General features: G+C 43.1%; 3 protein-coding genes and 1 long non-coding RNA gene across 7 annotated transcripts in view; 3 read left to right on the top strand and 1 right to left on the bottom strand.

Annotated features, from left to right (window-relative positions):
* LOC118373059 (uncharacterized) overlaps positions 1-3694 on the top strand; it is a 27247-nt gene extending 23553 nt beyond the window's left edge. For both annotated transcript variants that reach the window (XM_035759122.2, XM_035759123.2), the window contains one exon: positions 37-3694. In XM_035759122.2, coding sequence (XP_035615015.2) covers positions 37-777 — 741 coding nt within the window. In that variant the 3' untranslated portion in view covers positions 778-3694. The remainder of the gene's footprint in view (positions 1-36) is intronic.
* LOC118373060 (uncharacterized) lies at positions 3556-7349 on the bottom strand. Of its 2 annotated transcripts, none has more exons than XR_008062791.1 (3): positions 6855-7349; positions 5075-5217; positions 3556-4710 (listed from the first exon to the last, which is right to left on the bottom strand). It is a non-coding gene; the product is annotated as an uncharacterized LOC118373060 (long non-coding RNA). The 2 variants fall into 2 exon arrangements; XR_004823353.2 differs by lacking the exon at positions 6855-7349 and adding an exon at positions 5720-6617.
* Positions 7350-8168: 819 nt separating this feature from the next.
* LOC118373061 (surfeit locus protein 2-like) lies at positions 8169-13342 on the top strand. Of its 2 annotated transcripts, XM_052459874.1 has the most exons (7): positions 8169-8361; positions 8531-8682; positions 8982-9085; positions 9350-9535; positions 11494-11615; positions 11750-11838; positions 12982-13342. In XM_052459874.1, the coding sequence occupies exons 1-6, from the start codon at positions 8284-8286 to the stop codon at positions 11834-11836; spliced, it is 729 nt and encodes a 242-aa protein (XP_052315834.1). In that variant the 5' UTR covers positions 8169-8283; the 3' UTR covers positions 11837-11838; positions 12982-13342. The 2 variants fall into 2 exon arrangements, with proteins under 2 accessions (XP_052315834.1, XP_035615017.1); XM_035759124.2 differs by lacking the exon at positions 12982-13342 and having other exon boundaries at positions 11750-11902.
* A 1905-nt stretch (positions 13343-15247) lies between these two features.
* Positions 15248-18506, top strand: LOC118373069 (uncharacterized). The gene is made up of 2 exons (XM_035759135.1): positions 15248-15351; positions 15730-18506. Exon 2 carries the CDS (start codon positions 15827-15829, stop codon positions 17633-17635), a length of 1809 nt encoding a protein of 602 aa, XP_035615028.1. The 5' UTR covers positions 15248-15351; positions 15730-15826; the 3' UTR covers positions 17636-18506.
* Positions 18507-18732: the final 226 nt, after the last annotated feature.

The following is an 18732-nucleotide window of genomic DNA, read 5'->3' on the forward strand; positions in this document are numbered from 1 at the left end:
ATTTCCTATGTGTTTTTTGCCTTCTCTCCCCTACAGAAGTACAGGGCCATACGTAGCCAGAAGGATGGGACAGTGGAACCTACTCCCATAGACGGTATGGACGGTGATTCAGAGGGTGATAGTAACCACACTGTCTCAGATTCAAACAGCCTGCCTTCAGAGCTCCTCAGCAGCCCTGCCTTACTGCAGCCCACCATCTCCATCACCAGACTGAGGCCCTCCAGACCCTGCCCTGAACCCCAGAACAACACTCCCTCAGCTTCATCCCTGAAGGACCTCACCACCACCAGCAGCTCTGTGGGGACTCCGGCTCAAGCCTCCCCAGAGAAGCAGAGCCCAGTAAACCCTGAGGACAAGGAGGAAGAGCCAACCCCAGAACAAGCACCAGTCACAGAGGAAGAGCCAAGCCCAGAACTAGCGCCAGTCGCAGAGGAGGAGCCAGCGCCAGTCGCAGAGGAGGAGCCAGCGCCAGTCGCAGAGGAGGAGCCAGCGCCAGTCGCAGAGGAGGAGCCAGCGCCAGTCGCAGAGGAGGAGCCAGCGCCAGTCGCAGAGGAGGAGCCAGCGCCAGTCGCAGAGGAGGAGCCAGCGCCAGTCGCAGAGGAGGAGCCAGTCATGAGCGAAGCAGAGAAAGAGCCAGTGGCAGTTGAGGAAAAGTCAGCCCCAGTCACAGGAGAAGAAGAAGAGGCAAAGGCAGCTGCTCCAGAAGAGAAGACTGGCAAAGGGAAAGCAAAGGGCCCATCCAAAAGGAAGTCCGGGAGGACAACACGGAGACGTTGAGGAAGAGAAGGCAGGAGAAAGAGAGGGGGAGCGGAAGAAAGAAATAATATCCAGTACAATCGCTACCCTAGGACAGGGTACATTAGCTCAATAGACCTGGCAACTCAAAACCGGTGATCCTCTAACCTATATTTGTAGGTGTTTAGGTGTTTAATTTTTTTAATAACACAACTAGATAGAAATGACTAATGTGCATTCAGTGGAACCTGACTGAAGAGAATTATGCGGAAACAAATTGTGGATGTGTGTGTTGCTGTCAGTGTGGAAAGGGTCAAATGAAAATGAAGGTCTGTTTTTAGTTTATACATGTCTTTCTAGTTAGCTAAATGTCTAACTCAACACTGTTGCCAGGTTTAGGAAGGGAGTGGTGTTTTAGTCCAGGAACCGAGTGAATCATTATAGCAGGCGACTTATCTGAAAATAATTGTGATGGGGGTGGGAATTTAAAAAGTAAATGGTACTGTTTGAATGTTGAGTAACTATGAACCTTGATTTGATCCTAGCTTTGTTGAAGTGCTATTGTCCTTGACATTTTTTACACATTCTCTGAACTGTTCTGGAGATTTCTTTGGATGTTAGCAGGTGAGGGGATTGGTTAGAGGGGGGGTTTGAAAGGGGGAAAGTCTTACCTGCTTGGTCTATTTAGCTCAGATACACCCTGAGCTGCTGCTTTCCCCTCACTATACTGCTAAATACATTTTGAATTTACTTATTTAGCTCTTTAACCCCTTGATTGCTGAAACTGCCTACATCCCACTGGTTTCGCTCCCAATTTGCACCTGAACCTCCATAAGGCTGTGCGATAAGCTCATGGTTTTGACAAGACTAAATTATAGATTGACAGGACTAAATTATAGATGTTCCTGCAATGTTAGGAAGCAGAGCATGATTTTAGTGTGCTTTGAATATGGCTGTTCTTAACTCATAATGTTCTATTATAACAGTTGACAACTCCTGAGACCATAAAACGATCATTTTAGATGTGTCTGGAATAGGGAGAACACATTGGCCTAGAATAGAGCCTCTTTGCCAGAGTTTGTTCTCAAGAGACAACCAGTTTTATGTGAAGTTCAGTGCGCACTCTTTTTTTCCCCCTCACAGTTGGAGGCATTAGGCCTACCTATTGCCAGCTAATACAACGAGGGATTTCCAAACCCTGTCACCCCATTTTAATGTTAATATTTTAAAAATTCCTGAACTGAAAGCAATGTTGCATTAACAAGCTTACGCATCACAAACATGACATTGTAAAAGAGTTGTAGTTTTGTGCTGGTTTTCCATCCTTTTTTTAAAACATTGAGTTGGTTCTTTTTTTCTCACCTTGTACACTGGACTAGTAAGAGTCATTTTTTTTGTTTAAGTGTCTGTACAAGTGACATTGCATGACAGTTGTGACTGTTCACATTGGTAACATTAATATCAAGGTTATCAACAATATTGAAGTGGTATGGATGGACTTGGAGTTTTTCATAACAATGAGACCTGACTTGGAGAAACAAAGGCTGTGTTTAGTCAGGCAGCCCAATACTGATCTTTTTTCACTAAGGCAGTGTCCACTATTGACAATCGCATGCAAATTATGTTATGAGAATATGAAGATGCATTGAAACGACAGGTCTAGATGAACAAAAGTCTCATTGTGGTTGGAATTGTTTAGATCTGGCTGACTGCCTCAGGTGCTGGTCAGACTCATTGTGTGGATTTCTGTCTTTTTGCAATCAGGTTACCAAAAGTGAATACAGTGGGCAATGTCACAGCGCTCCACCCACAAATCTCCAGAAAATGTATGTTTTGGCAGCAAGAGACACCTTTTTTCATTAAATGTTGATTTAACTGGATGAGATGCATTCCTAGTGTGAGGAATGTGTTTGCTGGCTTCATAAATGTTAGCCCACCAGCTTATTTGGAAAAACTATTTTTTTGTTTGGAGTTATAACCTGTTTGCAATCCCTTTTAGCTTTGCTTGCTAACTAGCTACTGCCATCAAGTTGTCAGATTTAGCCTGTTCCAGCGTTTGAAGAAAAAGGGAATCCTGTGACACAATGGGAACGTGTTTGGAATTCCATGATCAGTCAAGTCTAGACACGGCCTAATTGGTCTTTAAACCAATCAGCTCTGAAAAATATCTGATGTGGGAAAAATCTGTGGTTAGTCACAATACCAATTTGGGGGGGATAAGAATTGGATGTTCAAACGTGTGTAGCAGTCTAAAAGTTTCAGAAGCTGAGAACCAGCAGTTCTGATTTTGAAGTACACCAACAGAAGAAATTGAATGATTCACCAGATTGTAATCTATTTAATTGACGAGACGTGGATAACCATTTGTCACTGGCCTCTTGGTGAGAGGAGACCTGAATATAGGATAATTGTTCATAAGTTATAGACAGAACTACATAAGACCGAATCAAGTAATGTAGCACTCCAGTTAAGAGTCCCCAATCACAGCCACTATTTTTTTTTCAAGGAACATGTAAGGAATAAGTCTCTCCCAGATGATACTGATGCTTTCAGTGAATGGGCAGTTGTTATTAGTTCACTTGTACAGCAGAAGAGCAGATGCATAGACTGTTTACACAGCCAGCCCAATTTTAAGATTTTTTTTCCTGAGATGTTCTTAGGCAAAATACAAATTAGATCAATTGGGCTAACTGTGTAAACAAACCCATATTGGCTTTGAAAGCAAGCTCATTTGTCTTGTCTCTGGTTTGTGTCCCACTGAAATATTATACAGGACCAGAGCATGACAAAGGGTCATTTATGTGACATTTCAAACAGCTGTATGTTTCTTAATGTATTTTTATTCTACAAATGACAAACCGATGAACAAGAGTGTTTTCTAGCAGCTGGAAGTTTCATGTATTTTTGGGATGTTTTCTGTATTGGGGTCATTTTAATTTATAATAAAATTTGACAATTGCCTCACTGTGATTATTGAATATCGCATTGTTTTAAAGAGCTAGTTCTTGACGTTAGTGATTCAAGATGTCACACTCAGATAATTAACAGTAACACATTCAATATACTGTTTTTAAATCTGACAAGGAAAAACTGAAACACATTCATCTGTTGCATGTCACAGAACAATATTGACCAATCAAAGCTCACATGATTTGTAGTATTAGCCCATAGAGGTTAACTTAGCTGCTTACCTACCACCAGTGTGTTCATTACATCTTACAACAGAAACTGTTTACCATCTTAGAGCCAAACATAGCAAATGAAACAGGAAGGGACCTACCTGAATTTGTGCAATAGAAACTTGTTTTTGTTGCAAAACGTTTTGGAACAAACCAATTCGGCAAAATGAATACACCCCAGTTATGACATGAATCACAGTGTATTCTGCATGCTTTACACCCCACACCAAGCACATGGATAAATAAGTACTAATCATGGGGGCAATTGAGGACTTATACGGATAGCTAAGCTGAAACATTGGTATACATAGTAAGTGGTGATGGTGGCATAAACTAGTCACTTCAACACAGAATGTACTCAGCTTTTGGCTATTTTACTTAACTAAGCAGGAACCATCTTAAAAGTTCAACAGCTGTGTATCGATTAAAACTATATAGTTTAGTGGAGGGTTCATAAGTGCTACATGAAAGGGACAGAGAAAATCCTATCACTCTTAAGTGTTACCACATGAACACTTGAGAAAAGGAAAGATGCTCATATTGGTAGGTGGAATGTTGTTTTGCGTAACATTGAGTAGACCAGCTTTTTCCTCGTCGCCCTTCTCCCCTTCAGAGGCTGGAGAATCCTTGTCCGGGGACTGTTGATCCTCTCCTGGGGGTGTAGCGGTGCTCAGCTGAACTCCTGCCAGTTAGATTCCAACAGTTCATGTAGTTGGTCATTCAGTGAGTCGTTGCGTTCCTCCAGGTCATCCAGGCAGGAGTTGATCTGATCCAGCAGTGTTGATGGCTACATACTCTGCCAAAAGAGAGTGACATGAGAACAGCAGAGATGTGCAATTCCTAACAGACAAATACATTGGCTTATGTACACAGCTGTGAATGACAACACATGGTTTTGTTTTATTATCCTTGTGGGGACCAAAATATTTATTCCCTTTCTAAATCCTATGTTCCCTAACCCTTAACCTAAAATAGCATTTTTCCTCATGGGGACCGGCTAAATGTACCCACTTGTCAGAATGTTCCTTGTTTTACTATCCATGTGAGGACTTCTGGTACCCACAAGGATAGTTAAACAAACAAAACGCACACTGTATCTCTTAAATCACAGCCGCAGAGATGATGCTTCCGCGATGACATCTGAAACATACCAGTATTACCTGAATTCATCTTCATTGTCGGTGATGCCATCATCAGTTGAGATGTTAGGATCTCCATTTGGTCCAGACATATTGTTGTTAACTTCTTCTGAGGTTTAACAGCGGTTGACATCCAATTTGTTTCATTACCGCCACCTACTAGACTGGAGTACAACTCCATTATACTTTGCTTGAAAAATACAAATGTACTAAATAAATACCCTACAATCTAACACTACACTCACTAATGTCAAAATGATATAAAATTAAATAAACACCACCCTACTCCACTAATTAAATGTATTTACTCCTACCTCATGCCATCACCCTGAAAGGATGGGACGTAACCACTTAACACACCCTGTAACTCTTCTGATGTCAAGTCTAGTACACCCAAATACCTCTCTGCAGCTGCCACCACAACCTCAATTTTCCCGAGACATCCGATCCATCCCTTCAATACAATGTGACAACCAATGCACTACTCTAACCCTGGAAACCTCAACCTACCTCTCTCGCAGGGGACATTTCTTATCCCCAGCTCCATGGGCACACCAACAATTAACACATTCCGCTACTATCCCCCATACTACACATTCCTTTGTCTCATGCCCTGCACATTTCTCACACCTTTGACCCTCCCTCCAACACACTGCTGCCACATACCCATAAGCTTGACACCTGTAACGTCGTAATGTATTCGGCACGTCGCTCGTACAGGATTACTTATATATCCAAACTTTATCGGGCAAAGACTCAACTTCAAAAAAACAGACAACGACTTCCGTTTCCCCACCCTGTTTGCGTCGCATCAAACGACGATCATCACATACACCGGGAATCTTTCCCCTCAGCTTGTCAACTTTTATATTTACTGCTACTGTAACGGATGTGAAACGGCGAGCTTAGTTAGCGGTGTGCGCTAAATAGCGTTTCAATCGGTTACGTCACTTGCTCTGAGACCTTGAAGTAGTAGTTCCCCTTGCTCTGCAAGAGCCGCGGCTTTTGTGGAGCGATGCTTCGAGGGTGACTGTTGTCGTTGTGTGCAGAAGGTCCCTGGTTCGCGCCCGGGTATGGGCGAGGGGACGGACGTAAAGTTGTACTGTTAACACTACCCCTGTTATCGCTCCTTTCATTTGTGCTCTTTTCTTGAGAACGAAACAATTAACTTTTCTTGCCCTCGTTAGTTTTACTCCAAGCGTATTCTCCCTCTGCCTCACAAAAACACAAACAGTTATCACTAGACCACTTCTAGTTACCATCACGCAACTCTTTTTTTCACCCACCGTGAAACCACAAATGGATCAGCAAAAAGGGAAGAGTACGATTTTTTCCATAAAATTCACTCCTACTGTCACTCTTCTTTATCCTGATCCTCGGTGCATACCTCGGTATATAATAACTTCACCGAACCTACCACATAGGATACTTCACACTTATTCACTTCCATTTCACCTCCTGTCGTCAGCTCCCTCTACTTACACTTTCTACCATTCTTATTTAACAAACCATCTCCCCTTTCCCACAATTTTTATCCGACACAAGCCCTCTCTTTTTCCCTCCATTCCTACTCCGTTTTCCAAGTATACGTCTCCTTGTGATAATACTGCTGCCCCACTCCTGACACCCATCTTGTTCTTGCTTTCTCTAGGGACTTCATTTCCGCCGAGCGCTCTTCTCCCTATTGTTGTTTACGTAGAATTAGCTACACTGAAATGAATTAAGAGACAATATGCGTTAGCTGGCACTGCAGCCCATGTAGCTAACGTTAGTAACTTAACACAGATAAATGTTTACTTACATTACTATGTTCATCACCAGTGCCCTTCACATATAGTAGGGATTTCTAATATAATATTCTACTGGAAAACAAAAACCTAAAAAGGACTACATCATAATGCACAAATTGGATTTAGCTGGACTGCTAGCTAACAACCGCAGCCTGTCACTTTGTGTCAGATGACTGATGATAACAACACAGAGAAACGAGCTCCCCGACATGACCCAATGTTCAAACATGGCTTTACAAATACTTCAAGAGATCTATATCTACAATATAGTTGGCCTTGCAATTCTGAGTTAGAAACTGTATATCAGACTGGAACGATAGAATCAAATCAGGCCGTTTTGTGGTCAGTTTCGTGTAGTTTATTTTGTGATTTTATATTATCTTTGGTATATCCCCTCTGATATCATTAATTTCAACGTAAATGTTTAACTTATCATTATTTAATTTAGTAAATCTTAATGTCCAATTTATATAGGTATTTATACATTACAAACAGTTGTTGTCTTTATTTTGTCTTGAGCACCTAGCAAAGACATTATGAAGATAAGCCGAAACTGGTTCTCCCCGAATCATCCAACTAAACTCATGCGTAGAAACACGTCATGGGGGCTAATGGTCGTCTCACGCCAAACTGCGCATGTGCAGACCGTCACTCCTCCGATATAAAGTTGTTTTCGAAGAAAATTAAAACGTGTCAGTTTGTCACTTTTACGAGGTTGAAGTAATAACATGTTCAATTACTTAAGACATTGGCTCAAATTTAGGTTGTGCCTTTGGATTTCGAGAAAATCAACAACTAAAGAAGATTTTTTCACTTATCTCATTGACTTATCAAACCCCGGGTTGGCCTGTTTGGCAAGTGTTCCCGGAAATCTTGCGACGTTGTGCCTCTGGGTTTAAAAACTCCGTGGTACTAGGTCCCATAAATATCGATTCAATTTCAATTTAAGGGGCTTTTTATTGGCATGGGAAAACATATTTTTACATTGCCAAAGAAAGTTAAATAGATAATAAACAGAATTGAAATAAACAATACAAAACGTACAGTAAACTACAATCACAAAAGATCAAAAAGAATAAAGACATTTCAAATGTCATATTATTTCTATATACATTTTGTGAATTCTTGGTTGGTGAGTAGACCCCAGACCTCACAACCATGAAGGGCAATGGGTTCTATAACTGCAAGTATTTTTAGCCAGATCCTAATTGGTGTGTCGAATTGTATGTTCCTTTTGATGACATAGATTCATAGAAGGCCATCAAAATATATCAGACTGCTCCATACTGTTATAAACAATAGGTGGCGCCACAGTCCTATAAGTCTTGAGAGAAAGAAATACGCCCGCGTAGCCACGTGGGGCGAATCACACGTGACTGGCACAGCTAGTAGCTAACAAAATAAAATATGAACCTTAGTTAGCTTTCTAGCTAACCTACCATGGAGGACCTACCTGCAGATGTCAAAGCTTTCCTTCTGAATCACCCATTTTTTGAACTTACCGACGACGGCAAAAAGGTTAGAATTCCAACCGCACCAAACTTATTTTCACAAAATATCGTATAGACTAACGTTGGCAAAAAAGGTAGCTAACGTTGGCTAGCGAGCTAATAATGTTATGCTGTATCTGATGTGAACTACATGACATGTATATGACAGCATTTTGTTTAACCTTTTAATGTTTTAGATCAAATGCGTACTCAATGGACATGATTGTCCTTGCAACCTCACAGAGCTCCAGAACTTCACCAAAGGGAAGAAATATCAGAAAATGTGTTCTAATGCAGAGTTCAACTATAGTCAATATGAACCACATGTTGTGCCCAGCTCGAAGCAACCGTAAGTATTCCCCAAGAGCCATAATCTCAGCAGTTGGCGGTTTCGTGTTTTAGAGGGGATGCATCTATGACCTCTTGGCAGATGCTATATGATATTACACCCACATTCAAGGAGGCTAAACATTCCTCCTATCTCTCCAGACCCATCCAGAGGTTCTCCAACTGCTGCCACCAATTCAATGTGGTTATAGGACTTCTGTGGTTATCAAGTGCCTGTCTGTCTCTGAAGTTATGTCCCCACTCTCTAACCAGTTCTTGGGGTTAGGGTAACTGACCAATTCTGTTATGTCTGACCTTCAGCAATCATCTCTTCTGCAAGTTGACGCTCAGACACATCAATCGCCTGCCACACCATGTCTTACAGCATGTCAATGGGAAGCGGTTCCAAAAAGCGAAGAAGAAATGTCAGTACTTCTTGCCACCCAAAATGTCATTCTTCCTACCTACCCTCAAATGTTGATGCTTCCTTTCCACTCAATGTTTATAGAGGTTTTCCACTGAGTGCTGTTGTGTGTTGTTTCAGAGGACTTTAGTTCTGCGCTTTCAATTTACCAGTGAATCATCTTTACAATCCATCAGATATGTCTCTAAAATAGAACTACCCGAAACACCACATAGATGGTTGTTTTCACTGTTGCCAGTACAGTTTTGTTTAATCTCTCCCCTAGATGAAGAGTGTGTGCAACAGGGTGTGGAGTACATGCCAGCCAGCCTCCGACAGAAGCAGCCCAGAGATAGAGAGAAAGATGGGGAGAGGGGGCGCAACTTCCAGCGGGGGAATGGAGCGTGGGCTCCTGACTCCAGCGATGAGGGAGGCAGTGACTCCGAGGACAGCATGAGTGACCTGTACCCCTGTTAGTACTTCAGTCATTTTTGTGTGAAAAACAGTCAATGGTGACACTGGCAGTGTCTGAATACACATACTAGCGTACTAAATAGTATGCAAAAAAAAAAATATTTATAGTATTTAAAATGTCAAAAATAGTACTCCTAATGCGCGATTGCTTTGACTCCTGCCATTCGTTCATTTTGGAACAGCCTGTCAATTTATCTGATCATCAGCTGTATGACACGACTAATGTCTGCTGTGGATGAGCTAGAACACACAGTGCAGTGCCTTGCGAAAGTATTCAGCCCCCTTGAACTTTGTGACCTTTTGCCACATTTCAGGCTTCAAACATAAAGATATAAAACTGTATTTTTTTGTGAAGAATCAACAACAAGTGGGACACAATCATGAAGTGGAACGACATGTATTGGATATTTCAAACTTTTTTAACAAATCAAAAACGTAAAAATTGGGCGTGCAAAATTATTCAGCCCCTTTACTTTCAGTGCAGCAAACTCTCTCCAGAAATTCAGTGAGGATCTCTGAATGATCCAATGTTGACCTAAATGACTAATGATGATAAATACAATCCATCTGTGTGTAATCAAGTCTCCGTATAAATGCACCTGCACTGTGATAGTCTCAGAGGTCTGTTAAAAGCGCAGAGAGCATCATGAAGAACAAGCAACACACCAGGCAGGTCCGAGATACTGTTGTGAAGAAGTTTAAAGCCTGATTTGGATACAAAAATATTTCCCAAGCTTTAAACATCCCAAGGAGCACTGTGCAAGCGATAATATTGAAATGGAAGGAGTATCAGACCACTGCAAATCTACCAAGAACTGGCCGTCCTTCTAAACTTTCAGCTCATACAAGGAGAAGACTGATCAGAGATGCAGCCAAGAGGCCCATGATCACTCTGGATGAACTGCAGAGATCTACAGCTGAGGTGGGAGACTCTGTCCATAGGACAAAAAACAGTCGTATATTGGACAAATCAGGCCTTTATGGAAGAGTGGCAAGAAGAAAGCCATTTCTTAAAGATATCCATGAAAAGTGTCATTTAAAGTTTGCCACAAGCCACCTGGGAGACACACCAAACATGTGGAAGAAGGTGCTCTGGTCAGATGAAACCAAAATGTAACTTTTTGGCAACAATGCAAAATGTTATGTTTGGCGTAAAAGCAACACCCTGAACACACCATCCCCACTGTCAAACATGATGGTGGCAGCATCATGGTTTGGGCCTGCTTTTCTTCAGCAGGGACAGGGAAGATGGTTAAAATTGATGGGAAGATGGATGGAGCCAAATACAGGACCGTTCTGGAAGAAAAACTGATGGAGTCTGCAAAAGACCTGAGACTGGGACGGAGATTTGTCTTCCAACAAGACAATGATCCAAAACATAAAGCAAAATCTACAATGGAATGGTTCAACAATAAACATATCCAGGTGTTAGAATGGCCAAGTCAAAGTCCAGACCTGATTCCAATCGAGAATCTGTGGAAAGAACTGAAAACTGCTGTTCACAAATGCTCTCCATCCAACCTCATTGAGCTCGAGCTGTTTTGCAAGGAGGAATGGGAAAAAAATGTCACTCTCGATGTGCAAAACTGATAGACATACCCCAAGCGACTTACAGCTGTAATCGCAGCAAAAGGTGGCGCTACAAAGTATTAACTTAAGGGGGCTGAATAATTTTGCACGTCCAATTTTTCAGTTTTTGATTTGTTAAAAAAGTTTGAAATATCCAATTAATGTCGTTCCACTTCATGATTGTGTCCCACTTGTTGTTGATTCTTCACAAATAAATACAGTTTTATATCTTTGTTTGAAGCCTGAAATGTGGCAAAAGGTCGCAAAGTTCAAGGGGGCCGAATACTTTCGCAAGGCACTGTATGTGGATTCAAGTATATTTTATTTGTTACATTTGCTTCCTTTCTGGAAGGTGAAAACTAATGTCTGGCTTTTCTTTACCTACAGCCACTTTATTCTCTCTGAAAAAGGAGACCGAGGGTATGGAGGAGGAAAAATATGCCTTTAAAACAGATGATGATGAAGAGGAGATGGAGATTGATAAACAGGCGCCACAGAAACGCAAGAAGGTCAGATGGCTTAACCCTCATGGAACTTTTTTTTTCTCACCAGTAGTGTTGAGCAGTGTTCCAAGCAAACAGGTCTGCATGTGGTTGTTGAATTACTGTAATTAGTAACACTGCTCTCTTTGCATCTACGACAGGTTCAGGATGGGGGTTTCCAGAAGAAATTCAAGAATCATAACTGTAAAAGAAAAGGTTTTAAAGACCATGTTAAACATATAAAATAAAGGTGAATGCTGTGCCCATGTTAAAAATGGAAAATAAAGGTGAATGCTGTGCTTCTCGCACTTTGATCTTGTGTCATATGCTCTCATCCTGTCGAGTTTTCCTAAGTAGATTCAAACATAAGACAAGTAGCTAATTATCAATTTTTCTGTCTAATTTTGAGCAAAAGTTGACAATCAACACTACATCTGTAATGTTCCACACAAAAGCATTTTCTTGTCTTGACATGGATTCTGCTATTTGCCCAGCACCAAATGTACATCTTACAGATGCTCTTATCCAGAGCGACTTGCACTCATCAGTGCATACATATTTATATTTTCCCATACTGGTCCACTGGGAATTGAACCCACAACACTGGCGTTGCATGGACCATGATCTCACAACTATGCCACACAAGACACAATGTTGTCCAATATAGCATCTCAACTACAGCATTTGATGTTCATCATATAGCTCCAATTATGAAAATGTCCCAAATGTACTCACTTGACCATAGATAGTGAAAATGTTTGATAACTGCCAGATGAGGTATTTGATGGCCTGCTACCAAGGACTGTCGGCTCTCCTTCTCAGTGGCTGACGTAAGATTTTTTAAAAACATGTTAACCCTCGCAAGGCTGCCAGCCCAAAAGGCATCCCGAGCTGTGTCCTCAGATCATGTGCAAACCAGCTGGCTGGTGTGTGTACGGACACATACCCTATTACAGGGGCAGAGTCACTGGCTTACTGGTGCTCTTCCATGCAGTCCCTTGGAGGGGTGTGTCACTTGAGTGGGTTGAGTCACTAACGTGGTCTTCCTCTCTGGGTTGGTGCCGCCCCTTGGGTTGTGCCGTGGCAGAGATCTTTGTGGGATATACTCGGCCTTGTCTCATGGATGCTAAGTTGGTGGTTGAAGATATCCCTCTAGTGGTGTTGGGGCTGTGCTTTGGCAAAGAGGGTGGGTTTATATCCTGCCTGTTTGACCCTGTCTGGGGGTATCATCGAATGGGGCCACAGTGTCTCCTGACCCCTCCTGTCTCAGCCTCCAGTATTTATGCTGCAGTAGTTTGTGTTGGGGGGCTAGGGTCAGTCTGTTATATCTGGAGTATTTCTCCAGTGTCCTGTGTGAATTTAAGTATGCTCTTTCTTTCTTTCTCTCTCTCAGGGGACCTGAGCCCGAGGACCATGCCTCAGGACTACCTGGCATGATGACTCCTTGCTGTCCCCAGTCCACCTGGCCGGGCTGCTGCTCCAGTTTCAACTGTTCCGTCTGCGGCTATGGAACCCTGACCTGTTCGCCGGACGTGCTACCTGTCCCAGATCTGCTGTTTTCGACTCTCTAGAGACAGCAGGAGCGGTAGAGATACTCTCAATGATCGGCTATGAAAAGCCAACTGACATTTACTCCTGAGGTGCTGACCTGTTGCACCCTCGATAACCACCCTCGATAACCACTGTGATTGTTATTATTTGACCATGCTGGTCATTTATGAATATTGGAACATCTTGGCCATGTTCTGTTATAATCTCCACCCGGCACAGCCAGAAGAGGACTGGCCACCCCTCATAGCCTGGTTCCTCTCTAGGTTTCTTCCTAGGTTTTGGCCTTTCTAGGGAGTTATTCCTAGCTACCATGCTTCTACACCTGCATTGCTTGCTGTTTGGGTTTTTAGGCTGGGTTTCAGTACAGCACTTTAATAAATTTGATTTGATGATTTGATTTGATTCAATCTCTCCCTATCCCAGTCTGCTGTCCCCAAATGCTTCAAAATGACCACTATTGTTCCTGTACCCAAGAAAGTAAAGGTAACTGAACTAAATGACTATCGCCTGTCGCACTCACTTCTGTCATCATGAAGTGCATTGAGAGGCTTGTCAAGGATCATATCACCTCCGCCTTACCTGTCACACTAGACCCCCTTCAATTTGATTACCGCCCCAATAGGTCCACAGACGATGCAATCGCCATCACACTGCCCTATCCCATCTGGACAAGAGGAATACCGATGTAAGAATGCTGTTCATTGACTATAGCTCAGCATTAAACACCATAGTATCCTCCAAGCTCATTAAGCAAGAGGCCCTGGGTCTCAACCCCAACCTGTGCAATTGGGTCCTGGACTTCCTGGCGGGCCACCCCCAGGTGGTGAAGGTAGGAAACAACATCTCCAATTTGCTGATCCTCAACACTGGGGCCCCACAGGGGTGCATGCTCAACCCCTCCTGTACTACCTGTTCACCCATAACTGCATGGCCATGCACGTCTCCAACTCAATCATCAAGTTTGCAGATGACACAACAGTAGTAGGCTAGATTACCAACAATGCTGAGACAACCTACAGGTTAGGAGGTGAAGGCACTCGGAGTGTGGTGTCAGCAAAACAACCTCTCACTCAACGTCAACAAAACAAAAGAGAGGATCGTGGACTTCAGGAAACAGCAGAGGGAGCACCCCCCTATCCACATTCAAGGGACAGCAGTGGAGAAGGTGGAAAGTTTTAAGTTTCTTGGTGTACACATCATGGACAACCTGAAATGGTCCACCCATACAGACAGTGTGGTGAAGAAGACGCAACAGCGCCTCTTCAACCTCAGGAGGCTGATGAAATTTGGCTTGTCACCTAAAACCCTCACAAACTTTTACAGATGCACAATTGAGAGCATCCTGTCGGGTTGCATCCCCGCCTGGTACGGCAACAGCACCACCCACAAATGATAGGCTCTCCAGAGGGTGGTGCGGTCTGCACAACACATCACTGGGGGCAAACTACCTGCCCTCCAGGACACCTACACCACCCGATGTCACAGGAAGGCCAAATAGATCATCAAGGACAACAACCACCCGAGCCACTGCCTGTTCACTCTGCTACCATTCAGAAGGCGAGGTCAGTACAGGTGCATCTAAGCTGGGACCGAGAGACTGAAAAACAGCTTCTACCTCAAGGCCATCAGTCTGTTAAACAGCCATCACTAACACAGAGAGGCTGCTGCCTACATACAGACTTGAAATCATTGGACACTTTAATAAATGGATCACTAGTCACTTTAATAATGACACTTTAATAATGTTTACATATCTTGCATTTCTCACATATATATATATATACATACTATACATACTGTATTTTATACCATCTATTGCATCTTGCCTATGCTGCTCTGTCATTGCTCATCAGTATATATATAGGTATGTATTCTTATTCCTTTACTTAGATGTGTGTGTATTAGGTAGTTGTTGTGGAATTGTTAGATTACATGTTAGATATTGCTGCACTTTCGGAACTAGAGGCACAAGCATTTCACTACACTCGCAATAACATCTGCTGACCATGTGTACGTGGCCAAAAAAAATATTTTATTAAATTGAGAGAACGCGCAAACTTTGGATCTTGTTGTTACTACAAGGTCTTTGCTATTTAGTTTCTGTCGCACAGCGTATGACGTAGGAGCAACTGAGGAGTCATCCCTCCACATGTCGTGTGTATCTTTGCAGATCATATTTTCGAGTAAACAACCTTTAACAGATTCGATCGGGGTAAGTGTGCATTTATAAGTGTAGTATATGGTTTCAAATATTCATAGCTACGTTTTCAAAGCGTGCTTATTTACTTTCTAGCTAGCTTGGTTGGCCAACGTCAACAAACAACTAGGAGAGGGTCACACAAAGAAGATACTTTAATTCCAATTGTATTAGCATACTGCCTAGTCTAAGTGATATATTTTACGTTTTGAAATATTAATACATTTGATCAAATATTCGTGCTTTTGCTTCGCGATGGACTCGCCTCATAGCCAGCAGTAGCTTCATGTCAGCTGTAGCTTCATGTCAGCTAACTATATGTAAAGAAGATATGCGTGCAATGATGATGACCTATGTTGGTTTCATATGGCTATTTATTCCTTCTTGTTACAGGGGAGCCAACATAATCAGTCCCACAAATTATCTCCTAAACTGAGAACATTGACAGGACTCTTCTTTGGGTCCTTGCTCTCCACAACAGCTGTTTGATATGGCAACTTCATCCCCAAGGTTCACGTGGTGTGATTGTCGCAAACACAAGATTCCTGTCAAAGACACCCATGAGCTGTGCCTGCACTGTCTGGGCATCCAGCATGCCAAGGAGGCTGTGCTGGAGTACGGCAAATGCCCGCACTGTGCCAAGATGGACTGGAGCACCTGCATCAACCGCCTCACTAAAGTTCAGGAGATAATGCACCGCGAGAGCCAGCAGAGGAAGCACGAGGCAGCACAGTCTGAAGTTCAGCCCAAACCTGAGACCACTTCAGCTCCCATCAAGGAACCAAAACCGGAAGAAAATACAGTCCCCACCCTGCCCCCACATCGGCTCTCTGCTTCCACACCAGCCCATTCCTCCACCATGCCAGTGTTGTTCACCATCCTCTCCCCACCCCCAGCGCAGGCAGGGGACAATTTGAGCATCCCAAAAGGCACTTTTCTCTCACAACTTGCTATTCAGCAGTCAGCTGACTCCACCCCATCCTTGAGCCAATCAGGTTCCAACATGCTGACCTCCAGCTCCTGTAAACGACACGGTTTCTCATCGTGCTGCTCCAAACGCTCCAAACGAAGCCGCGGTAGTCACAGGCGGAGACGCTCTCCCTCCTCCTCCTCTTCCTCTTCAGGCTGGACCTCTGATGAAGATGATTCCTGCCCCTCTGGAAAGGGAAGGAGGTCTCAGAGGGAGTCGCGGCAAGCTGTCCGGTCAGAGAGGAGGCACGGGGAGCTGGTGGAGGTTGTTCAACAGGCCGTTCAGCTACAGTGGGCTGTTCTGGAGAAGCGCATTGAGGCTCTGGAGAGGAGAGGTGCTGAGGCTGTTGTGTCTTTCCCCACTCCAGCCCAAACTATACATCTTCACGCCTCCATCCCTCTGGCATCCACCTCGTCTCAGGAGGGCAACCAGAGAGATTTATCCTGCCCTGTCAGCGAGCAGCTAGTGATGGAATCTATGTCCGGTACCATTGTGAAACAGGAAGAGGAGCCTTCCTCCATTTCGTTTGCCTTGAGACCTCTCAGTGATGGACACCGTGAAGGGGAGGACGCCTCTCAGTCAACTGAGGGTCCTATCTCTAAACAGGACTTACTGGAAGCTATGGAGCTTCAGAGCCTCATGGCACGTGCTGCCAAGTATCTTGGTATAGACTTTCCCAGCACACCAACCAGCCTCAGCCCACCAGACCCCACAATGGTGCCGGAGTTTGAGGACCTGGTCCAGAGCTCTTGGCCAAACCCTGCCAGCTCGAAACCGTACAGGGAGCTTTTCTCTAAGATGTACAGGCTTCACGACTGCCAGTCTCCAGCCTATGACCAGATGCCCCAGGTCAACTGCTTCATGTCGGCCATCTTCCAGGCGGTGAAGCCCACAGAGAACAAGGAGGCGCCGGTGCCAGCTGAGCGATGGCGTTTCACTGAGACTCTAGTAGAGAGGATGTACCAGACTGCTGGCATGCTTGCCAAGACGGCCAACTACCTGCGCTACCTATCAGACTACCAGAGGAGGCTTCTGCTGGAGATCACTGAGGATTGTCCAGCACAGCGTTTTATGGCGGCCCTTAACGAGCTGAAGCTCATTGGCCAGTTCACCCTCCAGCTGTCCTCCCACCAAGCTGAACTGTCTGGAAGAGTCATGGCTGCTTCTGTAGCCATCCGAAGACAGGTCTGGATGGCTAAGACCAACTACACAGACTCTCTGAAAGCCACTGTGGCAGACCTTCCATTTGTGGTCAGTCACACCTTTGGGGTTAGCTCAGCCTCTGGCCCTAGCTCGACTGGAATGGTGTGCAAACAGGAACCGTTGTAAAGGCTACATTTGTTACATGTACAAAAAGTGTGAGAAGTACGAACTTTTACCTGTGCTGAATTGGGTTGAGGCCACTAAATGGTTCACTTGTAGACATGTAAATATAATATGGAAATATTCTTTATAGTCTTATTGCACTCCAGTTCAATACACCTTTTGATAGAATGTTTTTTTTTTTAAATCTAGGAATTTTGCAACTGTTTTTGAACAAAGGTAGCATAGTATCTGTCTTGACTGCATTACTGTACTTTTGACTGCGTGTTTGCTAAACTTCTTCAGAGGTTATGTTGAAAGTAAGTTTCTTGTTTATTATGAGACTTAGTGCCTTCAGAAAGTATTCACACCGCTTGACTTTTTCCACATTTTGTTTTACAGCCTGAATTTTAAAATGGATTACTTTGACATTTTGTTTCACTGACCTCTACACAATATCCCATAATGTCAAAGTGGATTTAATCTTTTTTTCTTCTTTTTTTACAAATTCATAAAAAAATGAAAGCTGAAATGTCTTGAGTCAATTAAGTACTCAACCCCTTAGTTATAGCAACCCTAAATAAGTTCAGGACTAATACGTTGCATGGATTCACTCTGTGTGCAATACGTGTTTTAACATTAGTTTTGAATGACTACCTCATCTCTGTACCTCACACATACAATTATCTGTAAGGTCCCTTAGTCGAGCAGTACATTTCTAACACAGATTCAACCACAAAGACCAGCGAGGTTTTTCAATATAAAAATAAATACATGTAAATACTTTCTGAAGACACTGTATGATCGATATCATCTATTATTTTTCTGTCCTCTACCTCACTCTTCTGCAGAAGTTATGTTATTGCATAAAAAGTATAATAAAAGTGCACAAATATTATCCTCTGATTTTGTAGTTATTGTGAAAATAGTCCGTATTTTGTTAATATTGAATAGGAAATGTCACCATCTTCCGCATAGAGATGATCAAATAAATGTACGTCTGTAGCATGGCAGAAGTCAAATCTAATTTAATTGATCACATACACGTGTTTAGCAGACGTTTTTGCGGGTGTAGCGAAGTGCTTGTTTCCCAATATTGGGTCACATTGAAGATTGTTTACATG

The sequence above is a fragment of the Oncorhynchus keta genome, chromosome 13 (genome assembly GCF_023373465.1).
Source record: "Oncorhynchus keta strain PuntledgeMale-10-30-2019 chromosome 13, Oket_V2, whole genome shotgun sequence".
Classification (NCBI taxonomy): domain Eukaryota; kingdom Metazoa; phylum Chordata; class Actinopteri; order Salmoniformes; family Salmonidae; genus Oncorhynchus; species Oncorhynchus keta.

Bases quoted from the DNA above. Each gene is read 5' to 3' on its own strand.
- LOC118373061 (XM_052459874.1), top strand. From the start codon at position 8,284: ATGGAGGACCTACCTGCAGATGTCAAAGCTTTCCTTCTGAATCACCCA. The intron at 8,362-8,530 runs GTTAGAATTCCA...TTAATGTTTTAG, and splicing joins TTACCGACGACGGCAAAAAG to ATCAAATGCGTACTCAATGG. The intron at 8,683-8,981 runs GTAAGTATTCCC...TCTGACCTTCAG, and splicing joins GTGCCCAGCTCGAAGCAACC to CAATCATCTCTTCTGCAAGT.
- LOC118373069 (XM_035759135.1), top strand. From the start codon at position 15,827: ATGGCAACTTCATCCCCAAGGTTCACGTGGTGTGATTGTCGCAAACAC.